We start from the raw sequence: 27,440 nt of genomic DNA on the forward strand, positions 1-27,440 counted from the left end.
TATTGTTGAGCAACTTACTGTTGTCAACTTATTGTTGTCGTTCAGTCGCTAAGTCGAGTCTGACTCTTTGTGACCCCGTGGACGGCAGCACGCCAGGCTTCCCTGTTCCCTCAGGACAGGGGCCCAGATTGTTGGGCAGGAGTGTATTAAGGAAATCAGTATTTAATCTCAGCTGCCTTTTTTTTTTTTTTTGGGATACTAGCCCGTGTATTTAGCTTTCTTATTCCATTACTGTGATATGCTGTTACCTATAATTGAGTTTTTAATGGATGATACCAGAATATTATAAGCGTCATCTAATTCAGTAGCTCTGAAGTAGAAATAAGTCTTAGTGATTAAAAAAAAAAATCCTTAGATTAAATGTGGTCTTGCTAGTAGACATTTTATCATGCCCTATCTCCCCTAACTCTGTGCCTGGTCCTTATGTGTGTTTTTTTTTTTTCCCAGATCGGCTTCAGCTCCCCAGGAATATGATTGAAAACAGCATGTTTGAGGAAGAACCAGATGTGGTGGATTTAGCCAAAGAGCCCTGTTTACATCCTCTGGAGCCTGATGAGGTGGAATACGAGCCCCGGGGTTCACGACTGCTGGTTCGGGGTCTTGGCGAGCATGAGCTGGATGAGGATGAAGAGGACTATGAGTCGTCTGCAAAGCTGCTGGGCATGTCCTTCATGAACAGGAGCTCGGGCCTCCGAAACAGCGCGGCCGGCTACCGGCAGAACGCGGATGGGCCTTGCTCCATGCCCTCTGCCAGGACCATGGCGGTCTGTGCTTTGATCATCCTAGTTGCTGTTTCTGTAATCATGGTGATTTACCTCCTGCCCAGGTGTACCTTTACCAAAGAAGGCTGCCATAAAAAAAACCGATCCATGGAACTGATTCAGCCAATCGCAACGAATGGAAAGTTGTTTCCGTGGGCCCAAATCAGGCTGCCCACTGCCATCATGCCAGTGCGCTATGAACTGAACCTCCACCCAAACCTCACCTCGATGACATTCAGGGGTTCTGTGACGATTTCGCTCCAGGCCCTTCAGGCCACGTGGAACATCATTCTTCACAGCACAGGCCACAACATTTCCAGAGTGACCTTTATGACTGCAGTTTCAAGCCAGGAAAAAGAAGTTGAAGTCCTGGAGTACCCACTGCATGAACAAATCGCCATTGTTGCCCCCGAGGCCCTGCTTGAAGGCCACAACTATACCTTGAAGATCGAGTATTCAGCAAACATATCTAGTTCTTACTATGGGTTCTATGGCATCTCCTACACAGATGAAAGTACTGAGAAAAAGTACGTAGCCCTCTTCAGTGATTCTGCTTCTTTGCTCTCTGATGACTTCTGCAATATGGGTCTCTTTGTCCACATCAGCAACATCGACTGCAATTATTATTATTATTATTTTTAAAAGATTAGGTGCAAAATAATAGAATGGTGATTTGAAAGCATATACTATAGCTCAGATGGTAAAGAATCTGCCTGCAATGCAGGAGACCCGGGTTTGATCCCTGGGTCGGGAAGGTTGTCTGGAGAAGGGAATGGCAACCCACTCCAGTATTCTTGCCTGGAGAATCCCATGGACAGAGGAGCCTGGTGAGTTATAGTCCATGGGGTCATAAAGAGTCAGACACAACTGAGCAACTATCACTACTCCTCCTCCTCCTCTTTCTATCAGTAAAAGCCCTGAGCATATATCATGACATATATGTCATATGTCATGGTGGAGGTAGGGGCCAGCTGATGGAAGGAAATGGATAAAGATTATATCAGTTACATTCTCAATTACAAGAACTTACATTATCTTGAGCTTTTCATTTCTTATGAATCTAGTTTCTGTCCCCTTATAAGGTCTCTATGTGAAGAATATGGATTATCCCTTAAGACTTATTTTGCTATTATGTGGAACTTGTAGGAGGTGCTTACTGAGATAGAGAAAGGAAGCATGAAGAAGTGCTGTAAACTTACATATATTTATATATATATATAATTTTTAGCATCTTTAATTTTTGCTGGTTTATTAATTTTTTTTAGTGCCGCTCTTTTGGATTTCTGATGAAAATTTTAAAAAAGAAATTTTAGAGAGATTTTAATTTTAAAAAAGGGACTTAAAACATAAAATTCCTAGACTCCCCATTTAGACCACATATTTTGTTCTTTGGCATGCTGCAGTCCATGGGGTCACAAAGAGTCAGACATGACTGGGAGACTGAACAACCACAGCATTCTGTTGTTTAACCTTAGTATTCATAGATATAGCTTGAATTTCTGGAAGAATGCAGTGCACAGGTGCATACAGGTTAGTCTTCAGTAGCAATAATGTCAGTTCTCTTACATGTCCAAATTCCTTGTCAGATCTGCCTAATGCTTTGGCGCATTCTCTCCTATTCCTTTGCAAACCAGTGAATTACTGATGCTGGCCATTTTGGCTAATGTATGTTGATATGTTGAGAAGAATAGATGAATATTTTAAATCTAAAATGTTTTGATCCTTCTTAAATAGAGAAAGAGATAAGCAAAATCTGTACTCCTATTCAGATAAGTAATTTTTCTCTTTCCCCTTAATGTTTTAAAAATAAATGGCCTACTGGCTCTCACCATGAGATCTGACATGAAAAGCAAATTTAAATTGCAGTGGTAGTTTGGGGGCTTCTTGGCTTTACTTCTCCTTTTATAATCTCCAGCATCCTCTAGGCATTATAGGATATATAGAAACAGTGTTCTTAGTATGCGACAAATCTTTGAATAAACCCCTAGTCATCTCTTCCATTCAGATTATTGCCATTGGGTTCTCTTGGGCCTGCCTGTATGTAACTGGAAGAGTGGTGGTTTTGGGTATCGTCACTTGTTGACTCTTGCTATTGGCTGGATTGAGTGGTGAAGAATGCTAGAGAAATGGAAGACAGATTCTTACAATTAAGAAACAGAGTATTTTCTCAAACTCTTGCTCTTACAGAAAACATATATAAATTTATTTACTTACCTGGTTCAATAAAATGAATACCCCACCTAATTGTATATATTGATGCAAGATAAAAGTTTCGAAGATTATGTATATCTTTCAAGGGATCTGAAAACTATCATTCAAAACAAAGTAACTAAGGAATATATTCCTTATCGATTGGAAAATCAAAGTGTGTGTAGATGTCGAATGTCCTGACACTGCTTGTGGTAGAGGAACTTGACCTGTGTCACCTGTGAGGTGGAGATGGTCAGTGACCTTGCAGTTAAATCTGCAAGTTGTTGACAATAGACTTAAGGTTCTAGAGAACAAACTGATACTAGACAAACTAGGAAAGAAACTTAGGGTGGGGATGTGATTCATTTCTTTGTCCTTCCGTCTCCCAGTGTCATTTTCTTGAACTCTTGGACCATCTTCTTAACCAGACCTCTGACCTCTAATCCAGCCACAGCCCTCCTCTTCTCTTTCCCTCGTCTTCCACATGGGCTGCCAGACTAGTTCTAGAAGCACAGACCTGACCATGTTGGTCTTTGGTTTACGATCCTTCAGCAGTTCCTCATTTTCAAGATGACTTAGTTCAATTTCTTTCTAGATCTGGGAGTGTTGGTATTTTTTGCTTTTTCTCACAGCCTTCACCTGCCTTCACGAACTTCATGTGCACTTTCCTGAATTCCACTGATAGTGGCAGCCCATATTTACTTGAGAACTGAAGTGCTAGAAACTGGTGCAAGCATGCTCTATGTTTAGTTTTTTATCCTGTCAAACTCATGAAGGGGTAAAAATTATATTTTATTCACTTTTCAGATGAGGAAGCAGAGGCACATGAAAGAACTCATTCAGCATCTTTTGACTAGCAAGTAGCAGAGGGGAATTCGAATCCAGTCATCAAAGACCACATATTCTTAACCACTGTGGTACACTGCCTCTTTCTTCACCCATTCACACCTCTTTACCCATTGTTATCACCAGTGCTTAGAATTCTTTTACCTGACCCTCAGCTAATTCATGACTGTCTTCAGTGCTGCTGGAGGTGGTGCTCAAACTGCAGCTAGTGTTTCTGACAGCAAATGCAGTCACTGATGAAAGAACAAGCTTTGCGGTATTCAGCTTAGATTGTAAGTATCATCAACCAGCAGCCTTCTCAAAGGGACTTCTATGTAAGAGAGTTGTTATTGCATCTCCTTTAACATCTCTTTTAAGCTCTTTTTGGTCTCAGAACATTATAATCCAGTTTTTAATCCAAAATGATGGTTCAAGTAGACTCTCATATGAGTAGTACAAATGTCATCAAACTTTATCCCCTGGTCTCTTGTGGCCCTCTTCCAAAACCTTCTGTTAACTGGGTAAGAATTTGGGAGTTGAGTGGAGAGAGAGAATATTAGAAACATGTTGCAATTGTTTCATATACGTTGATTGCCATCATTCTTGCAGTTTGCTCTAAGAAGAAATAGTTATTTGGGCATGAAGGAAGAGTTATGACTGTCTAGTATTTATAACAGACATCTGTGTAGGACTTTATGGCATAAATGTGGTTGTTATTATGTATCAAAATAGAATATTAAAATAGAATCAACACCCCTAAATGTTTGGTAAGGGTTCCTACCTCAATCCTGGTTTAACAAATAAGGATATGGGATGTAAGTCACTGATTTGCTTAAGTCATATGGCTGGTAAGTTGCAGAGTCTGGGTCTTCTGCCTTTAAATCTTACACTCTTTTCCTCTTGCCTTTTAAAAGTATCAGTAGAAACTAAGCCCTAAGGAAGCAAGACCATCATCTCCAAAGTGGTGGTTGTCTAAGTACCATATTGACTATATTGATTATATTGATTTGTGCACACCAGCACCACATTTGTGCTGATTGCTCTAGGGCCATGTTTGGATGATTTCCCAAATGCAGATCTACTTTATTCTTCTGCTAAATTAAAAATCTCCATTTCTCATCTATTTATACTTTTCCACCAACCTTTAGTAGAGGACTTACAGTTAAATTCTCAAGTGTTGTAGCTGTGTTGTAGGAGGGGGAAGAAAAATTTTGATTCACTTCTGAAGCGAGTAAAAAACACCAGCATACTGTCAGACGCCTAGTTTTTTTCAGTCTTTGTTCTAGTGCAGATTGTGAGTTTGAAGTTTAGTGTTATGTAGTCATAGTGTGTACAGATGAATAAGGGCAATGGATGAACATCTCTCATGCTGTTCTTTGCTCAGAAACCTTTTTAAGACCTCAGTGGCCAGCTGTCACCTTCCTCTGTGGCTTCATCTCCAGCCACATCGGACATCCACCCCCAGTCCCCAACATGCACTGCTCTGTCCTTCCTTGTGCTTTCTGCTCTTTCTAGACTATACCCTCTTCCCTCTCTCCCTTTGCAAACACTCCTCATTTTTAAAGGCCCTCTTCATATTTCTTCAACAGTTTTCCTACAGTGTCTCTACCACTAGGCAGAATTCCTACCCTTGTCTCCACTACTTTGTTCTCACCATTAGGACATGATTTACAGCCTGAGAACTTTCCGTCTATTATATAACCTCTGCCTCTCCCAGTTGATTGCAAATCCTTTAATGCCTGGACTTGTATGATACTTATCTTAGTATCCCTAGAACTTGGCAAGGTGCCTTGAATAGTAGGTGCTCAATAACTGTTGGATGGATTTGCATTCGTTTTAGGTACTTTGCGGCAACTCAGTTTGAACCCTTGGCAGCAAGATCTGCTTTTCCTTGTTTTGATGAACCAGCATTTAAAGCCACATTTGTCATCAGGATCAAAAGAGATGAGCAATACACTGCTTTATCAAATATGCCTAAGGTACTGTTCTGTTCCTTGAATGTAAAATTTTTTGAGTGGATCTCTTTCTTTATTATGAATACTTGGATGCTTCTTTGCCGTCCCACTGAGAATGATTAAAATCATATTCCTTCTTACTCTTTCTTAAAATGCTTTAATAAAAGTAAAATATGTATTGGAATCAGTTGTGAAGTCAGCCTGAGAAGCACTTGAGGGAGGAGAAAGACTGGGATGCATGGGCGGGAAATGTGAAGTGTGTGCTATATACTAAAGTTCTGTAAATATTAATACTATGAACTACTACTAAAGAAACAATGATATTTTGGAGACATGGTGAATTTGCTATTCTAAACTGTGATATTTGATAAGTGTTGAATCACGATTGACCTTGATGTTTTACTGGTTATTGAAAAAGTTGATATTGTGACGTGGAGGTTTAACAACAAGAACATGGATGTCTTTCTCGTCTGTGAGCTCCGCATGGGAGGTAGTGGGAGTGAAACCAGGCAGAATTGTCTTTACACTGAACAGAACTCAGAGGGTCCTTTTGTTACCTGGTGGCTCAGGTGGCAAGAATCTGACTGCAATGCAGGAGACCTGGGTTCAAGCCCTGGGTCTGGAGGATCCCCTGGAGAAGGGAGTGGCAACCCGCTTCAGTATTCTTGCCTGGGAAATCCCATGGACAGAGAAGCCTGGTGGGCTACAGTCCATGGGGTCGCAACGAATCAGACTTGACTGAGCAGCTAACGCTTGGTATACCCGAGAGCTGTATGCAGCCACGTTGGAGCTTCTCAGAACCCCCGTGGCTGGGGGCGGGGAGGAGCAGCAACATCTAACTGATTGTAGAGTCAGCCCTTGAGTCCAGAAGAGGACATGGTCTGTCCTTCAACGAGGATGTCACTTCAGCAGCTCTACTCCTCACCTTAACTCTTCACTTTAATCTTTCTTTAAGAGAGATTGAGTACTTACTTACCTAGGAACCTAAAACATTTTAAATTCATGGCTGGAAAATCCTGCAAGGCTGCACACGTTCCCTCATCTTGTGTCTACTGCAGCCTTCTCTAGTGACTCCTCACCTATGATCCCGTAGCCTTCTTGTGGCCATCAGCACAGTCCTTTATGAAGCCATTTCATGTCATTTGGAGGGGTTAACCAGCTGTAGCTCCTCCTTGTGTGAATGTCTTATTTTTGTAGCAGTAGAATGGGGTATTCTCAGATCATAAGGAAGGATTTTTGTCTTTGGTGGTGTTTTAAAGGGGAGACAGAGCCACTGTTACTGTCTCTAACTTACATTTATTTAAAGTCATTGTTTGAAACTAAGAGCTTCTTAAGGGTCTTACTGTACTCAGTCTGTCCTCGAGATGAAGGATGGCAGAGGAGACTGAGGCTGAGATCCCTGCTGTTTAGGAACTTGTGCTGGGAAATTAAAATAGGCCAGCATCTTCACTACTTACTTCCTATCTGAATTTTCAGTTGCCCAGTTTGTATGTTGCTGTCACATATTCCCATAGTTACAGAACTGGCATTTTCCCCTTTGCTTGTAGAAGTCATCAGTCGTGATGGAAGATGGACTTGTTCAGGATGAGTTTTATGAGAGTGTGAAGATGAGCACTTACCTGGTTGCCTTCATTGTGGGGGAGATGAAGAACCTGAGTCAGGATGTAAATGGAACCCTGGTATGTATGTCGTCTTAAACACCTGTTTATAAGAGGTTGAGAGGAGCCCTTTCATGATATCTGGCAACTGCTTTATGAAGAAAAACAAGATTTTGATTCACCACTCTGACATTTTATACCAGAACTGTTACTTTTACTTAATTGTTATTTACTATTTGAATACCTAAAAAATCAATGATTTTTAAGTCCCTTTGAATTTTACTTTGTTAAGAGAATTTCAGTAAGGCAATATACAAAGGCAATAAAGCCTCTAGAACTGTGCTGTCCAGTATGGTGGTATGGTGGTCACTAGTTTTATGTGACTATTTAGATTTAAGATAAGTGACAGCATTGTGGCTGGGTAGGGACTTTCCTGGTGGCTCAGATGGTAAAGAATTGCCTGCAGTGTGGAAAACCTGGGTTTGATCCCTGGGTCGGGAGGGTCTCCTGGAGAAGGGAATGGCTACCCTCTCCAGTATTCTTGCCTGGAAGAGTTCATGGACAGAAGAGCCTGGCCTGTTACAGTCTATGGGATTGCAAAGAATCGGACACGACGGAGTGACAGACACACACATATTGGCTTGGTAAGATGTCCCTCATTCATCCCTGTCTGCTCGCCTCCACCCCCGCCCCAGGAACAACAATTGGGCATCTATCTGTGGACAAAAATGCCCTTGTGGAAGATGTGGGGTCCAGCACTCTCTTCCTAAAAACCTGGGAGGAGCCTTGCCCTCTCATGCATTAGGTCTCAGCATACAGACCTCAGTCCTGGCTGTGGACCCCGTTGTGGCCCACACTATTACTGTAGTCCCTTTGGCTGTGGTCTGGGAGCTCGGTAAAACACTGTCTTAGACAATCATGCTTGGATAATAGAGACTTTGTGGGAGTCCATATTTCTAGCAGAAAAGTTCTAGTACACTTTTGGAGCAAAGCATATGAGTTCAGATGCATTGGAGAGAACAATTAGTAAAGACCAGAGAAGGTGACTGCTATTTCAGATGTGAAGACAGTAATGCGGCAATTTAAGGAAACACAGTACCACCAAAGGATCACAGTAATCTTCCAGTAACCGATACCAAAGATGTGGAAATCTGCCATTTACTCAATAAAGACTTCAGAATAGCTATTCCAAGGAAACTATGAACTACAGGAAAATAGTAAAAAGGCAATTTGATTAAATCAAAAAACAATACATGAACAAAATGAGAAGTTTAACAAGGACATTGAAATCGTTAAAAAAAATACAATGAAAAATACAATGAATGAAATGAAAATTGCAATACTGAGCATCAACAGCAGAATGGATCAAGCAAGAAAAAGAGTTTGTGAGTTAGAAGACAGGGAGTTTTCTATTATCTGGTCAGAACAAAGGAAAAAGAGTGAAGAAAGCCTGCATGATTTGTGGGAAACCATCAGAAGAAACAATTTGTGAATTACTGGAGTTTCAGAAGGAGAACATAACAAGCAGTGGGCAGAAAGTTACATAAAAAAATAATTGTTGAAAATTTACCAAATCTGGAGAGAAATTTGGATATCCAAGTCAGTGGTGCTTGTAGCATACCAAAAACCTCTGAAAAAGGAAAGGGAAGGAAAAAAAACTGCCAACCAAAAATACTCTGTCCAGCAAAGTTATCCTTCAGAAATGTGGAGTGAGAAAGACTTTTCCATATGGAAAAAAGGCAGAGAGAGCCCCTCACCACTAACCTGCCTTACAAGAACTGCTGAAAGGAGCGCTTCCAGCTGAATTGAATGGACACTACTTAGTAACATGAAAACATGAAAATGTGGAACACACTGGAAAAGGTAATTAAATGGTAAAATTCAGAATGCTCTAATAGTGTAATGTGGTGGTATATGTATTATATGGTATGTATCAAAAGCAATTCTAATAGAGGAATTTAGATTGATAAGTGCCTTCACCAAGTAAAAAGAAAAATCTCAAATAAATAACCTAACTTTGCACTTTAAGAAACTAGAAAAAAGAATAACAGTCTAAGCCCAAAGTTAGCAGAAGGAAGGAAATAAAGATCAGAGCAGATAAATGAAATAGATACCAGAAAAAGAGGAGAAAAGGTGAAACTGAGAGTTGGATTTTAGAAAAATAAATGAAATTGACAAACTTTTAGCTCGACTAACTAATAAAAACAAGCTTCATAATCAGAAATGAAAAGGAGACATTACACTTGATAGAGAAATACAATGGATCATAAGAATCTACTGTGAAAAATTATAGGCCAAGAAATTGGATAATCTAGGAAAAATGGACACATTCCTAGGAATATATAGTCTACTAAGACTAAATCATGAAGACATTAAAAAAAAAATCAATAGATTAGTAAAGAGAGATTGAATTAATAATCAAAAACATCCCAACAAAGAAAAGTCCAGGATCGAATCAGTTTCTCTGGTGAATTCTACTAAATGATTTTTTTAAAAATCGGTAGATTCAATGCAATAGAATTCCAATGTAATTTTTCACAGAAATAGGAAAAAATCCTAAAATTTTCTGGAACCGCAGAGACCTCAAATAGCTAGAGAAATTTTGAGAAAAAAGAGCAAAGTTTGAAGGTATGACACTTTCTGATTTCAAGCTATATACTACAAAAATAAAGTAACCAAAATCTTATGCATGGTATTCAAAAGAGTATGATACTGGCATAAAATGAGACACACAGACCAACAGAAGAGAAACAAGAAGCCAAAAGTAAACTCCTGCAAATATGGTCAACTAATATTAGACAAGAGAGTAAAAATACTCACTGGGGAAATGGGAGTCCCCTCAATAAATAGTGCTGGGAAAACTGGATCATCACAGCCAGAAGAATGAAAGTGAATCTTTATCTCTCACCACTCACAAAAATGAACTGGAAATGAATTAAAGACTTACCTGTAGATCTGAAAGTGTAAAACTCCTAGAAGAAAACAGAGAAAATGCTCCATGACATGGGTCTTGGCAATAATTTTTTTGTATATGACACCAAAGCACGTTCAACAAAAGCCAAAATCAACAAGTGGGAATATCTTAAACTGAAAAGTTTCTTCACTGCAAAAGAAACAGTCAGCAAAATAAAAAGGCAACCTGTGAATTGGAGGAAAACATCAGATAGCATGTATCTGCTCAGCTGGTAAAGAATCCGTGCAATACAGGAGACCCCAGTTCTATTCCTGGGTGGGGAAGATCCCCTGGAGAAGGGATAGGCTACCCACCCCATTATTCTTGGGCTTTCCTAGTGGCTCAGGTGGTAAAGAATCCACCTGCAATACCGGAGACCTGGATTCAACCCCTGGGTTGGGAAGATCCCCTGAAGAAGGGAACAGCTACCCACTCCAGTATTCTGGCCTGGAGAATTCCATGGACTGTATAGTCTGTAGGGTCACAAAAGTCAGACACGACCGAGCGACTTTCACTTTCAACACTTTCAATATATCAGGTAAGGGAGTAATATTCAAAATATATAAGGAACTCATAGAACTCAGTGGAAAAAATACAAATGATCTGGTTAAAAAATGAGCAGAGTTTTCCAAAGAAGACATACAGATGACCAACAGATGCATGAAAAGGTGCTCAGCATCACTAATAGGAAGGAAAATGCAAATCAAAACCCCAGTGAGATACCACCTAACACCTGCTAGAAAGACTGCCATCAAAAACAGATGACAGACATTTCTCCAAAGAAGACATACAGATGGCTAACAAACATGAGAAAATGTTCAACATCGCTCATTATCAGAGAAATGCAAATCAACACCACAATGAGCTACCATGTCACGCTGATCAGAATGGCTGCTATCAAAAAGTCTACAAACAATAAATGCTGGAGAGGGTGTGGAGAAAAGGGAACCCTCTTATACTGTTGGTGGGGATGCAAACTAGTGCACCCGCTATGGAGAACAGTGTGGAGATTCCTTAAAAAACTGGAAACAGAACTGCCTTATGACCCAGTTGTCCCACTGCTGGGCATACACACCAAGGAAACCAGAATTGAAAGAGACATATATACCCCAATGTTCATTGCAGTACTGTTTATAATAGCCAGGACATGGAAGCACCTTAGATGTCCACTGTCAGATGAATGGGTAAGAAAGATGTGGTACATATACACAATGGAATATTACTCAGCTATTAAAAAGAACGCTTTTGGGGCAGTTCTAATGAGGTGGATGAAACTGGAGCCTATTATACAGAGTGAAGTAAGTCAGAAAGAAAAACACGAATATAGCATATTAACGCACATATATGGAATTTAGAAAGATGGTAACGATAACCCTATATGCGAGACAGCAAAAGAGACACTGATGTATAGAACAGTCTTTTGGACTCTGTGGGACAAGGCGAGGGTGGGATGGTTTGAGAGAATAGCATTGAAACGTGTATATTATCATATGTGAAACAGATCGCCAGTCCAGGTTGGATGCATGAGACAGGGCGCTCAGGGCTGGTGCACTGGGATGACCCAGAGGGATGGGGAGGGAGGTGGGAGGGGGGTTCAGGATGGGGACACATGTACACCCATGGCTGATTCAGGTCAATGTATGGCAAAAGCCACCACAATATTGTAAAGTAATTAGCCTCCAATTAAAATAAATAATAATAATTTAAAAAACCAGATGACAAGTAACAAGTGTTGACAAGGATATAGAGGAAGTGGAATCCTTGTGCAGTGTTGATGGGAATGTAAATTGGTGCGGCTACTAAGAAAAACAATATGTGAGGGTTCCTCCAAAAATTAAAAAATAGTACCACCATATGATACAGCAATCCACAGGATATATATCAAAACAGGATCTTAAAGAGATGTCTGCACTTCCTTGTTTGTTGCAGCATTGCTAACAGTAATACTGTTATTCACAATAATAACAATCTAAGTGTCTGCATGGATGGATAAAGATGAGCATATATCTATAATATATATGATAGAATGTTGTTCAGCCATGAGAAAGAAGGAAGTTTTGCCCTTTGGGACAACATGGATGGACCTTGAGGACATTATGCAAAGTGAGATAAGTCAGACAGAGATAAAGACTGTATGACCTCATTTATGTGTGGAATCTAAAACTGAACTCATGGAAACAGTAGACTGGTGGTTGCCAAGGCCTGAGGGCTGGGGGAGATGGGGAAATGTTGGTCAAAAGGCTCAAACTTCCAGTTATAAGATGAATAAGTGCTGGGGATCTAAGGTACAGTTTGGTGACTATCGTTAACCATACCCATGTTACATATTTGAAAGTTGCTGAAAGAGTTGATCTTAAGTCTTCTCATCACAAAAAATAAATGGCAGTTATGTTACTGCCTGTAGAATTACATTCAAACTCATCATTTTGTGCTATTCAAGGCCCTCTGATAAATTCAGTTATATTTCCAGCTGCTCCAGTGGAATTCCTTCATCTAGCCAGGCTGAATTATTCATTGCTCAGATAGATACCATATATATATACACACACACACATACACACACACACACACACACACACACACACATACACACACCTATATGTGCGTGTATGCTTAAGTTGCTTCAGTCATGTCCAACTCTTTGGGACACTTTAGACCGTAGCTCACCAGGCTCCTCTGTCAATGGGATTCTCCAGGCAAGAATACTGGAGTTGCCACGCCCTCCTCCAGGGGATCTTCCGGACCTAGGGATCAAACCCACATCTCTTATGTCTCCTGAATTGGCAGGTGGGTTCTTTACCACTAGCACCACCTGGGAAGCCCCATATCCCTATATATACACATATATATGTATGTGTGTGTGTGTATTGTCTGCAGCAGTTGAATCTTGAACAACATGAGTCTGAACTGCACAAGTCCACTTATTGTAGGTTTTTTTAATAGCAAATACTACAGTACTATACAACCCATTGTTTGAACCTTAGCTGCAGAAGACTGTGAGTTATACTCAGATTTTCAACTACCTGGAGGGTTGTTACCCTTCACCCCATTATTGTTCAAGGGTCAACTGGAAAGAGAGAGAGAGTAGTTTAGGTGTCTTTTTTTGCTTTTTATTTACATACATTTGAAAGCAACTTGGTTAAACATGGACCCTGGTATCTGCCTGAGCTCAGATCTCTCCACAGCTTTCTAGCTGTATGCCCTTGGGCAGACTGCTCTGCAGTTCTCTAAACCTCACCTTCCACAACTCTAATACCTTATTGTCTATATTAGCCTGCCCTCGCAAGGACGAAAACTTTTAAGTTCCTATAAAATCTTCAGTACCTGGCAGATAGTAATACACAGAGGAAGTACCCCTCTCCTTTTTCTATATGCAAATATATTGTAAACTCTTCTGTATGTCTGTAAATACAAATAATCTTTATAATTTTTAATGCCACCCAGAAGTAAATGTGCTTTGAAGAAATTGTTATACAAATAATCAACAGTCTTCTTAACTTTCTGTTTTTATTAGGAAACGGAGGTGAATCTAGCATGTGCAGAGTTATACTGTGTACTGGAAGTTGTCTTGAGCTTTTATTTATAAACACCTTTTTATTTTATAAACCAAATGAGGGGAAGGCATTAGCCTCATATTGCTGATGAGGAAACAGTGTCCCAGAGAGGTTAAGTAATGGACCTAAGATTACATAGCGAATGTGCGTGCATATGCCAAGTCATTTTAGTCATGTCCAAGTCTTTGCGACCCCATGGACTGTGGCCTGCTAGGCTCCTCTGTCCATGGGGTTTTCCAGGCAAGAATACTGGAGTGGCTAGTCATTTCCTCCTCAGGGGGATCTTTCAGACCCAGGGATCAAACCCACATCTCCTGAAGCTCCTGCATTGCAGGCAGATTCTTTATCACTGAGCCAAAGGGGAAGCTCTTCAAATAAATGGCAGAATTTACTGTCTACCACAATGTGCTTCTTCTTACACCAAATGACATCAATAATTTCTGTAGGTATGGTGATTAGAAATTCAGACTTAGAGTCTAATAAGGGATTTTTGCCCCAGTAAAATGCTGCACTCTCTAGGCTATGTTCTATTTTGGAATATTTGACATTAGGCCTATTTCACGGGATTCTGGAATAGGGCAGTAGAGCTTTATTGACGAATGTCAGCCTCCCCAAATAGCTGAAATTGCGGAATTGTGTCCTGTTCAGTGATAAAGACTACGATGTTGTTAAAGACCTGTAGAAAGAGGAACACTTGTTTTATCAGTTCTTTCCATTCGTCAGTGTTCCTTAACCCTCTGTCGGCCTTCAGGAATGCCAGGATTACCTAGAAAATTCTAGCCCAGTTTTGAAATACACGGCCTTGAGTGTATCAGTTTGTCTTGAGGTTTTTGTTTTGTTTTTGCCATTGCCTGATTTTGTTTTTACCACAGACCAGTCTCATTTGTAGAATCAGAATCCATTGGTGGTTAGTCAGATGTAGACACTATGTCTCTTTAACATTCAAACAGAACCTCCAACAGTATTATCCCTGTGAAGTTATCTTATTCAGTCAGAAACATGACTTCATTCCAAATCTCCACTAACAACATTTTCTCAAGTAGCCTTCCAGCAACTAAGGGCATTATACATAATTTATATCATTCTCCCAAAGTCCCAAGTCCCATCTAACCAGTTTTTCTGGGTAGACTTCATTCTTGTGGGTTTTTTGGTTATTGTTTTTACTTTTTAAGACATTTATGCTTTTTGTGTGTGTATTCAGCTGTCTGTTTAGGAAAGCTGGTATTTTTCAGGAAACTTAGTATTGGAAAATTCCAATATTCTCTATTTTCTATCTTTGTGAATCTTACAGGCCGTGTTATTATTCTTTTGAGAGGATGACGTTTGGTTCTGGTTTTACTTTTATTTGGTTTTTGCTTCTTATTAAGGAGCAGAGTAAGTGAAACCTAACAATCTGTTATTCCTCAGTCTTAACCCTTTTCTCCAAGAGCTGATGAGACTTTATGGACATTTTTTGTGTCTTTTATAAATCTCCTAGTTCTTAGCAAGAGATCTTGCAGAGAAAGTTTGAAGATGTAAGTCTTAAAGCCTGAGCACCGGTTGACTTGCCTTTATCAGTATTTAGAGTAGTCTTCCCAAGGGTAGAGGACTCCTAGATGGCGCCATGGTAGAGAATCTGCCTACCAATGCAGATGTGGGTTCGATCCTTGGGTCAGGAAGATCCTCTGGAATAGGCAGTGGCAAGCTTCTCCAGTATTCTTGCCTGGGAAGTCCTGTGGACAGAGGAACCTGGTGGGCTACAGTCCATGGGGTCACAAAGAGTCAGACACGACTTAGCACACGTGCATTCTACCAAGCATCCTACCAAAACTTCTTTGTTGAACTAGATTGTTCTCTTGGTTTATTTCTACTACTTCTATTGCTCTTAGAACAAGCATGATAATAATTATAATGACCTGATGAGTTATCTCTAGTGAGGATTCATAGCACATTTTTTTTTTTTTTTAAGGGAGAGAAACAGAAGGAAGGAGAAAATACCAAACTACCTTTTTTTCCTAGTCATTGTATTCCAGAAATGGGACTTAGTGGATCCTCCGGTCAGGTTTCAGTTTCATATGGACTTGCTTTTTTCTGGCTTTACTTTTCCTCTGATGAAAGGTGCTTTCACACATAGAGATGGGAGTGCCAAGTGGTGTGTGTGGCAGAAGGATGTTTGAGGAGGAATCTGGAGTATGTGGCTGGTGTTTCTATTAGAACAGCATCTTCTACATGACTGCATTGACTCCATAAAATATGTATGCCTGGAAAGAACAGGCAGAAGTAATAAAGACTAGCCTCAGATTCCAAGTGATCTTGGTACAGTCATTTATCATGGTAGTTAGATTTAAAAAGACTATTTCAGACGTGTGTGTGTGTGTGTGTGTGCATGTGAGCACTAAGACTTTAGAGGGGGAATGATGCAGGGAGTGTGTGTGTTCCTTTGGCAGGTGGTGACTGAATTCAATCAACTGTGGTCACAGCCCTGTACCAAGGATGCAGATGTTTGAGTGCTGGGCTGGTGAAGTACAAACTTGGCCACATAGTGTGAGATTAAATTTCTTCTTAATTGTCTTAAGAAAGAAACATATTTTAAATGAGCTCACTTCAGTCCTAATACTTCATTCTTCCTGTAACTGTTGCCGCAAATGCTCTGCTCACACGTATTTTATGCCACTTCTGGTGGGACTCCTTTTATTTTAAATAATGGTAATAACTACTGTTTATTGAATACTTGTTTTCTGTCAGCCGCTATCCTAAGTTCTATATGTATTAGTTCATTTAATGTGGGGGTGGGAGCTACTTTTATCACCCTTTTATAGATAAGGAGATTGAGGTTAACGAACCTCCTCAAGTTCACACAACTAGCAGAGATTGGAACCTGGCAGTCTAACTACAGAGCCTGTACATTTAGTTTTGTTGTTTGCTTACTTAAAATTTTTTCTTTAATTTTTATGCCATGTTACCTCCATGTTTCTTTTATTTTTTTTGTCTTTTTTTTTTTTAAATATATTGTAGTGGTTTGTGCCATACACTGACATGAATCAGCCATGGATTTACATGTGTTCCCCATCCCGATCCCCCCTCCCGCCTCCCTCCCCATCCCATCCCTCTGGGTCTTCCCAGTGCACCAGCCCTGAGCACTTGTCTCATGCATCCAGCCTGGGCTGGTGGTCTGTTTCACCCTTGATAGTATACTTGTTTCAACGCTGTTCTCTCAGAACATCCCACCCTCACCTTCTCCCACAGAGTCCCAAAGTCTGTTCTGTACATCTGTGTCTCTTTTTCTGTTTTGCATATAGGGTTATCGTTACCATCTTTTCAAATTGCATATATAGGCGTTAGTATACTGTATTGGTCTTTATCTTTCTGGCTTACTTCACTCTCCATGTTTCTATAATTTATGCATATGTTCTATAGACTAAGGCCCCACATAAAGACAACTGTGGCTGAAATTATGACCTCTTAGAAATTGTTGACTGTTTTTCAGTGGTTTAATGAAAGACTATTTTTAGTCTTTATTTTAATTTGTGGTTAGAGTTCACCAATGTATTTTTTCCAAATGCTTAGTTATTCAGTAGGTCTCCTTTTCCCACCTGCTAAGATCTTTATATTTTTGAGGTTTTTATCTTCTGCTATGTCTTGTCTATATTCTGCTTTACCAACTTGAGTAGAGAGGACTTCTTTCTTTCAATAAATTGAAAACAGTAAATATTGCTTTTTAAAACCTATTACTTTTCATGTAATTGCTTAAATTTTGCCTTTTGATGCTCACTGAGAAGACTGTTACAGTCAGTTACACCAAATGGGTAACTTACACATATGTAACTTACACATTTAATCAGCAAAGAAAGAGTAACAATTTAAGTAATGTGGGCAGTTGCATCTTCCCTGGAGCATGTGCCCTGTATTCATGGGCATGAATCCTGTTATCCTTTTACTTGGTTGTGTTTTTTTTTTTAAGTGTGTACCTTTATGTTTTTAATTAAAGTTTTTTTCTTGTACTGGCGTGTAGCTGATTAACAGTGCTGTGGTAGATCCAGGTGGACAGCTAAGGGACTCAGCCACACGTGTATACACGTGTCCCCGCCCCACCAAACTCCCCTCCCGTCCAGGCTGCCACATCTCGTTGAGCAGAGTTCCCTGGGCCGACAGTAGAGCCTTGTTGGCCATCCGTTTTAAATACAGCAGTGTTAGTTCCTGTGAGCCGCTCACCAAGTGCTTTTCACTCTGCTGGGTACAAGCCAACAACGTGGGGGAAAAAGCAAGCAGTTCCAAGGCTGAAAGAAGACCTGGCTGGACCATGCTTCCTGAAAGAGGATGTGTTGCTCGCTCAGAGGCGGGCTCAGGGCAGCTTCAACAAACGTGCCGTTTGTAAGCTGTGACTTCTCTGTATTGAATGCCTGAGAGATGCCAGGCACTACGTTAGGTACTAAAAAGATGAAAATTTAGTTTTGCCCTTCAAATAATTCACAGACAAGGAAGGACAACTGTAGGTAATAGGGAGAAGAGTATCACGGAATTAAACAGGCAGATGTTTATAATTGCTATATGAGACAAAATAGTTTGGATATCATGTTACTTAAAAAAAAAAAAAAAGGAATCAGTAAACTGGTTTTTTTGAACATTGTTGTATGTATGGAAATGACTTCCTAAATCCTATAGGGGTTAAAAGAACTATATGTAAGAATTTCTGGCCTGAAATATCTCTTATACCTCTATGTGGTTCTCATGTATGCTAATCTCGACAGTGTTCACTTGATATCCTTCCAGTTTAATTGTGCCTGTCCTTACATCCTACCTGTTCCCTTTCAGGTTTCTATATATGCTGTCCCAGAAAAGATTGGTCAAGTTCACCATGCCTTGGAAACGACTGTGAAGCTTCTTGACTTTTATGAAAACTACTTTGAAATTCAATACCCACTAAAGAAATTGGGTAAGAATCAAACAGTGCCTCCGATTTCATTACCAATATAACCTAGATTTAGGTTGCAGGCTTCTTTAGAAAGAACTCGTGCCAAAGTTATTTCAAGGGAAAACCAAGAAACTCGGTTATGTTTGCTTTAAGAATTGTTTGTATTTGTTAAGATTATTTAGATTCCGTGGATGTCTCTGAATGTGTAGCTTAAAGCGTTTAGAAGTTTATGGGACTATTTCAGAGGTGCTGGGTAAGTGGGGATTTGTTTAGGGCTTAACCTGGAGTTGGCCTAATTCCAATTTCCTAAGAAATTCCTAATTCAGATAATAATAGGAGTAATGAGCGCTCAGGAGAGCAAGAGTATTTCAGTGTCATTACAGGGCGCTGGTTTTAGCTGGGAGAGCGCTGGCCCTGCCTTCCGTCCTCCTTGTTCTGGGAGGTTCTTCACTGTGAAGGAGTTAGATCTCCCTTCTCTTGCTAAGGGACAGAGCAACAGGGACTCTATAGGGGGTTGATCAAGGCTTCTCAGCTGACAGCTGGTAAGGAGCATATGGGCCAGAAAGTTTCCTTTCCCTAGGAGTATGTAAAATGAACTTATTGATACAGTGAACTTACTGGTAGACCAGTGGGTAAAATACTTGAATTTAACTAGGGAGTGCCTTAGATGGGGGAAAGTTAAACCACTTCTTTCCTGTTATATCCAGACTTGGTGGCTATCCCTGACTTTGAAGCAGGAGCAATGGAAAACTGGGGTTTGCTCACCTTCCGAGAAGAGACACTTCTGTATGATGATAATACTTCTTCAGTGGCAGATAGAAAGCTGGTTACTAAAATCATCGCTCACGAGCTGGCCCATCAGGTATCGGCAACTAAGACTGTTATATCTCACACCTGTGGTCTGTTTCATGTCCTGGAGTTTTAGAATACGTTTACATGCTAATAATAATTCAGCTTTATATTAGAGTATTGCCTTCTTTCATAATACAGTGGTGCTTTTTTTTAACACAAACAAAGTTTTGGATAAAAATGTTATCTAACAGTCGTTATAGGACTTTACAGATCATAAAGCATTTTGACTTCCTTTATCTCTCTCATGTTTCATAACTTGGTGGGGAAGAAAGCTTTCCCTGAGTTGCACGCCTTTTCTCCTTGGAATATAGTAGTCAGGACTAGGTTTATCATTTTGTCTCCTGCTAAAAACTGGGTGCTTAATTTGGGAGCGGGAAGGTACTCTGTATGATGTAGAGAAAAGAAAAATTGTATGGGTACATGACCCTTGCTCTTTCTTCCCCAGTACCTGGTCCCTCTCATGCCCTCGATGCGGTGTTCATCAGGGTGGGGTGCAGTCTGGGGTGTCACGACGGTGGGAGGAAGTAGGCAAGAGTGGGACGTGCTCTGGCCAATTGACTGTCTACCTCAGTCACAGCAGGCTGGCATATGAAGCACGTGCTTATTTTCTCTTACAGTTAGGCATGTAGACAAACTGTTTTTTAGGGGATCTGCTCTAGGTCTGTTATTCCTGGGGCCGGCCATCACCACGGCAGGAGTGATTCCCTTGTACTTCTTTACGACTTAGAAGTCATCTTCTTCTGAAAGAGGTTTTAGGATATTAATCTTTGAGAATATGCTTTTATGATTCTCCACAGTGCTTTGTTTCTCATTTTGCTGATGATTTGAGCTGAGCCCTTGGACGCAGTGACTGAACTGCACACTTTATTGACCATGCTTTATTTCAGGGATTTTTGAGATGCATTTTTTTAGGGGTGGCTTGTCTTCTTTTTCCTTTTTCTTACTACTTCGTGGAAAAAAGCCATTTAGAAGTCTTTCTGATTTTATTTATTTGTATGCATGCCAAATTTCTTAGGGAATATTATTTAAATTCTGTTCTGAATCACGTAGATACTCAATGTGGGTGACGGCAGAGAAACACGCAGTCCAGACTCTCTGACTGTAGGAACATCCCTCATATAGACGTTCATTTTTTGGTTGTCATGATGATTGTAGACATGATGGAAAATAATATTACTATCTTGATATTAGAAAGTAGAGGAATTTATCTAGGAAATGTTTTAATGAGGTGACTAAAGACAATTTTTGTCTTCCTAGTTTGCAGCATGTATGTTAAACTGATAAATAAGCCAGTTGTCCTGTTTGTTTTATTTAAGGTAAAATGTTAAATTTATAATTTTACTTTAAAAGTGAATTTATTCAATGTATACAGTTTTACTTTTAAAGTAAATTTATATTACAAATACAATTTATTTGTAAGACTTAAAGTTGAATATAGTTTGTTTTAACTACAATAAATATACTTTTAAGTAATTGTAATCTGATTATAGGTGATTAATCTGACAATTCAACTATTAGAAAATTCTTGAGAATGTGAAGTTGGTTAGTTGTTTGTTCTTTCCCCGCAGTGGTTTGGTAATCTGGTAACAATGCAGTGGTGGAATGATGTATGGCTAAATGAAGGTTTTGCTACATTCATGGAGTATTTCTCTTTGGAAAAAATATTTGGAGAGCTCTCCAGTGTAAGTACACTGTTTGTTAGGCCTACTGTGAATGCCAGGAAGAACCAATCATACTGAACGTGTATTTTCCATGCATTTGGAGCAATGAAAATATTTCTAGAAAAATACAATAAAACTGACCCATGTTACTGATCTCTATACCTCTTGAGATTTGACAGTGAAAATTGTGCTTTTAGTTACTGATGTATTTCAGAAAGCGAAAATTATGTGAAACTACCTTATACTTTGTTATTAAGATGAACATTTTAAATTGCTTTGCTAAATTTTATGTTTAATAAATGTGGCCCTTGTGCTTTAAGGAATTTAAATAGAGTTGAAAAGCATTTTCTTTTTTTTTGCAAAGCAAAACTTTTTATCCTACTTATAGAGAAGAAATTAAGACATTTTGTGGCAATGCTGTCTATTATCACTTCTCCTTAGAGAGATTTGGACATACTAGGTCGTATGTGGGAGGAGGGCATGGCAACCCACTCCAGAGTTCTTGCCTGGAGAATCCCCATGGACAGAGGAGCCTGGTGGGCCACAGTCCACGGGGTTGCAATGAGTCGGACACGACTCAGCGACTCAGCACACATCACAGGTCACATATGACAGGTATTGCCGAATAATTCAAGCAGTAAATGGAAGAATATAAGGATCCCTTTCTACTGTAGAATTCTGTGACTTTCTATTAAGCTTGATTATATGATCCAACATTGCTTCAAAAGACGAGTACTCAGAGCTTTCAGTTTGAAATTTTTGCCTAGGGCCTATTCAAAGATTTCAAATGGTAAAATGAACTCGGTTTAAGTTAGACTATTAATAAGCAAAGTAATGTAAATCTGGGTATGGTTCTTAATTAAACAAAGAGATATACAGTTTCACCACTTGGTGGTGCCCAGAATGTTTAAAAGCTTTTAGTATATATTCTAGAGGAACTCGTCTGTTGAACTCTCAGACTTCTTTCTGTTTAAGACATATTTTACTTAAGAATAACCTCAGTTAAGGGAAATGTATATTATCTCAATAGAAAAGCTGGATTATGTATGAGAAAGCAAGTTAAGGAGCAGTTCCCTTTTTTTTCATATTTTATTTTATAAATATTCACTAGCCATTTTTAAATAATCATTTGAACATCTGGATTTAGCATTTGGTTGCTTTAATAATAAACTCTTAATTTATCCTTGTGCTGTTGTTTAGGAAACACTTTTTTGTGGAGGTTGTAATTTTTTTTTAATTAAAGGAATATGCATAAATGTCACATTGTTCCTACATCTTCAACAGGTTATTTCTAAAGTTTACTGAAACTAGTTGATTTTGTTTTATAAAGACCTTAAACAGTAATTAGTCTAATTCCTATCAATAATTACTAAACTTGCCTGTCTTTAATACTGTTCATAGTTTCTTTATTCTGTTTCATTTTTTGTAGTATGAAGATTTCTTAGATGCTCGATTTAAAACCATGAAAAGAGATTCCTTGAATTCATCCCATCCAATATCATCATCGTCTGTTCAGTCTTCAGAACAGATTGAAGAAATGTTTGATTTTCTTTCCTATTTTAAGGTATTTCCATGCACAAAAAGTACCTGGAATGGGTTACAAATTAATTTCATATGTAAGCAAGCTGCCTGATTTAGATTATTTCAGAGATTAAACAAAGTATTATTTTCAATTTCCTGTTAAACTTTAAGGTGTTTGCTTCTATTTAAATCTTGATCTTAACTTGATGTATGTTTTTCTTTCTTTCTCTGTCTCTTAAGTTCTCTAACTAGTATTCTGGCCAGTTAACCAGACTTTATAGTAATACATCTTTTAAAGTTGAATCACTGTCCAGATCTATAGGCAGAATATGTCCAGGGGAGGCTCTAAACCTTTGGCTATGTTATTCAGGACTGAAGTGTGTTCCAAAGTCAGAATTGCCAAAACAGGTAAGCAAAAGGAGATTTTTAAGAATTGAAGATTCTGTTGTAGAATTAGAAACACAGACTGCAGGTATGGAGGTAAAGCAAAAACAGAAATTTAAACACCTGATTAGGATCATCGTAGTCAGAGAACAGAAGAGGGGGGTATCACATTTGTGTAGGGAAGGAGGGCTGAATTTTAAGTTTGCTTGCCTCCTTAGTCTGGCTACCAGATCAAGATCAATAAATTGAATTACCATCCTGAACAGAGAAGAAGATATACAAAGCATATGAGTTACAGTTCATGTCATCAAGAAACTCAGAGTTTAGGTCAGGAGTACTTGTGAAGCAGTAAGAAAGAATATGTGCTAAGGGAATGGTACAGAGTATTTTTGCCTGGGATCATGGAGAGAAATTTCTTGGAAGAACATGGAAACTAAATAATAGGAAGAATATATAAATAAAGAGCAATGGGAACAATAGAATAGGGCAAGAACAGCACAGTGAGGTTTGCGGAGAAAGAATCAGTAATACTAACGGGCAGGGAATTTTTGTTTAGGGAGTAAATGTTTGCAGTGGAAGCCACATGTGGGGTAGGGAGAGATGAGAAAGGTAGGTTGGGGCTCAGTTGTAGAAGGTCCTGAATGCCATCAGGAATCTGGACTTTTTCTATAATCAGTGGGAAGCTTTAAGAGATTTTTAAATAGAGGAATGGCTTTGAGATTCAAGTGACTAGGAAAATTAACTTGCTTCAGTTTACATAATAGAGTTTAAATGGAGAGAGACCTAAAATCAGGAAATTGCTGCTGAAGTCAAAGCATGAAGTGGTAAAAGTTTAAAATTAGGAGTGAGAGTGGAAGGAAACTGATGGGTGTGGAAGAAAACCCCGGGCGGAGGGAAATGCTTAAAGGACTTAGTGATAGGTCAAAGCAGGTGAAGAAGGAGGCAGAAGTGTTTTCCAGGTTCAAGCCTGACTGGCAGAGAGAATGGTACTGCTGTTATTAAATGAGGACATCAGGAGTTCGGTTAGCTATATGAAATACGTTCCAATTAGAGCTACTGCCATGTGTTGTGATTTTTAAAGCCCATACTGGACCTACCAATAAAGGAAATGTTACAACTTGCAGTGCTTTTCTTACACAGAACAATTATTTCAGGATCTCTTGTTATAGAGCTCTTTCTTTTTCTGACCCCCTACCCTCCGAACCTAGAATTCATTGTCTTCTAAGCATGTTGCTTCCATAATATACCTTATGCCTGTCAGTGTGGTGGGTACTTATTTCAGAATTGGGAATCTGGCAAATGTCCCATCCACAGAATTGAGTAAAATAGTTTGCTGGATAATTGACCATTATTGTGTGTGAGAAGTGCCAGTGTTTGAGAGTAAGTCATGTGTTTGCAGCCATATTCTGTTTGATCTTCATAATCTTTAAGCCTAATTCTGATGCATGTTTCCTTGTGATAATTCAGTCATTTATCAAATTATACAAGTACCAACCACATCCCTGGTGTTTTCCTAGGTACCAGGAATAGATCAGGAAAGAAGGCGGACTATGTCGCTTGTACCATGGAGCTTGCATTTCAGGGGTCAGAGATAGGGACATACATAATACAAATGAATGAAAGAGACTGTGTTTGGTGGTTAGTGCGAATATGAAAATGAAGCACAGTAAGGAAAATGAGAATGACAGGGAAAGGCTGCTTTGTATAGATGGCTGGGGAAGACCACTGATAAGGTGATATTTGAATACCATCTGGAGGACGTGCGGGAACGAGGCATGTGGACTTCTAGGGGGAAATGTTCCAGGCAGAGGGTGTAACCAGTGCACAGGGCTTGTGTGCAGACATCAGTTAGCGTAGTAGGCCTGAGACCGCTATCCTTAGAAAGGCATTATTGTGAGGCTCGACCTTGGCTAATTTCTGGCAAATTAAGCGTCTGCCTACAATGCGGGAGACCTGGGTTCAATCCCTGGGTCAGGAAGATCTCCTGGAGAAGGAAATGGCAACCCACTCCAGTATTCTTGCCTGGAAAATCCCATGGACAGAGGAACCTGGTAGGCTACAGTTCATGGGGTCGCAAAGAGTTGGACACGACTGAGCGACTTCACTTTCACTTTCTCACTATTCCCTGATAAGAATGATTCACTGTGCCTACACTGTTTGTGCAAGCAGTGTGGTTTATGGTAAATATCTGCTTTCCTTCTGGGAGTCTGGAATTTTGGTCCTTGATAGGCAGAAGATATTTGCATGTCTAGCCCCCAGTAAAAATCATGGGTACCAAGTCTCTGAGGAACTCCCCTGATAGCCAATATTTCGTATGTGTTGTCACAAGCTGTCGCTTGGAGAATTAAGCGCATCCTGCAGAGGACTTTTGGAAGCTTGTACTTGTTCACCCCATGAGACTTTTCCCTTAGCTGATTTAGCTTCATGTCCTCTCACAGTAATAAATCATGGTGGTGAATATGACTGCATACTCAGCCCTGGTCCTGTGAGTCCTTCTACCGTGTCACCATATCTGGGACTTGTTTTGGGGACCCACACGACTTGAGATGAAGATTGGTTGGCACGTTTAAGCTCCAGCAAGGAGCCAAGGTGTCTGCAGAGGAATAAATGCAAAGGAAAGTAGTAGATGAAGTGAGAAGGATTATAAGGGGCCAGATCATTGTAGATCATCTTATTAGATTTGGTAAGGACCTTGATTTTATGCACAGTGGAATAAAGGCCATCTGAAGAGAGGAGTACTAGTATGATTTATTTATTTATTTTTGGAATAAGTCAGCCTTCAACATCACGTGGAATCAAGGTGACTCGTTAGGAGGTTGTTGTAATAGACCAGTAGCAAGGAAATGGTGGCATGGACAAAGGTGATAGTAGTGAAGATGATAAGCCATGTTTGGTTTTGAAATATATTGTGAAGTTTAGTCCAGTAGAATTTGCTAATGGATTAGATGTTGAGTTAAGAGAAGAGTTGAGGATGACTTCAAAACTTTTGCCTGATCAGCTGGAAAAATGGAGTTTTTATTTGTTGAAATGAGATTATTGGAAGAGTATATTTAGGACAAGAAAGGGGAAAAAAAGGTCAATTTTTGAGTAAGTTTAAGGTGCATAAGTGGAGATAGTAGACGTGTAATTGGATATGAGTCTGGAATTGAAGCAAAGTCTGATTAGATATATAATTTGGGGGTCATGTAAAACCCCTGTGGTTGAGAAGATCAACAAGGAAGTGACTTTAGAGAAGAAAAGAAGTCTGAAGATTAAATGTCAGGGACACGAAAAGTTAGTCCTTGAGAAGATAAGGAGGGTGCAGCAGAAGAGACAGACAGGGATGCCCAGTGCACAGGGGAGGAATCAGGAGTGACGTGCCAAAGCCAAGAGCAGGATGACTTTCACGGAGGAGTGAGTGATCAGTCATATCAAATGCTACTCGTTGGGTGAGCCTGAGAAGTGACATTGGTTTGACACTGTAAGGTTCACCAGTGGCCTTCATAAAAGCACTTCTAGTGGAATGATGATGGTTGGAAGATGGCTCAAGAGGAAATGGAAACAGAGCAAATGAACATGGCAAATGCAGACAGCTCTTTTGAAGAACTGACTTCCCAAAGGAGGAACAGGAAATACGGTGATAACTGGAGGAGGCGTGAGGTTAAGGAAAGGAAGCACATCTTTTGTTTGAAATGAGAACTGCTGGGTGTTTTTTTGTTTTTCCTAATGGAGTGTTGCAGTGTTACACTAGAGAGGGGGACTATTGGGAACAAGAATGACTATTTAAATTTATAGAACAAATACCACTGAAGTGTGATACAGAAATAAGTGAGTAATAGGTATTAAGTTCAGTTATATGTATCTTGTAATCTTGATGACTTAACATTGCTGCATTTTTTATCAGAAATTCATTCATTCAGAATTTTTTTGCATTTGAGTGCCTTCTATGTAGTAGGCATTATTTTAGTCATAGGAGTTGAGCTCCTAGCTTCAGTTTTCCCCTAAATTAGCTTACAGTCTAGAAGAGGAAATAAATACATCTCTATAGCAGGTGCAGGAAGTGTGATATAAATTGCTTTTGAATGTGGAGGAGGCGGTTGCTGTTTTAAAATTGGGGATGGTGACATGCATCACAATATAGCGTGGCCTTAATAGTTCCACGTCTGATTATAAATTATTAGTGTGTGCTTACTACGTATATACACCTTCATATGTTCCGAACATATTTGAAGTGACTCTGCAAGAAGAAGAGAGATCTTGGTTACTTCAGAAACATGACACCTTAAAACTGGAAATTAATGTACTCTCTAGCAAAG

At 39.6% G+C, this 27,440-nt stretch overlaps 1 protein-coding gene across 1 annotated transcript in view; it reads left to right on the forward strand.

Annotated features, from left to right (window-relative positions):
- The window catches only part of LOC122700636 (leucyl and cystinyl aminopeptidase), a 95,393-nt gene that overhangs the window by 40,559 nt on the left and 27,394 nt on the right, over positions 1–27,440 (forward strand). The window contains exons 2-8 of the mRNA XM_043913680.1: positions 448–1,288; positions 5,617–5,755; positions 7,279–7,410; positions 18,628–18,748; positions 19,435–19,589; positions 21,148–21,261; positions 22,670–22,804. Of these exons, the coding sequence (XP_043769615.1) occupies positions 448–1,288; positions 5,617–5,755; positions 7,279–7,410; positions 18,628–18,748; positions 19,435–19,589; positions 21,148–21,261; positions 22,670–22,804 (1,637 nt within the window). The remainder of the gene's footprint in view (positions 1–447; positions 1,289–5,616; positions 5,756–7,278; positions 7,411–18,627; positions 18,749–19,434; positions 19,590–21,147; positions 21,262–22,669; positions 22,805–27,440) is intronic.

Source organism: Cervus elaphus, chromosome 9 (genome assembly GCF_910594005.1).
Source record: "Cervus elaphus chromosome 9, mCerEla1.1, whole genome shotgun sequence".
In the NCBI taxonomy this organism is placed as follows: Eukaryota; Metazoa; Chordata; class Mammalia; order Artiodactyla; family Cervidae; genus Cervus; species Cervus elaphus.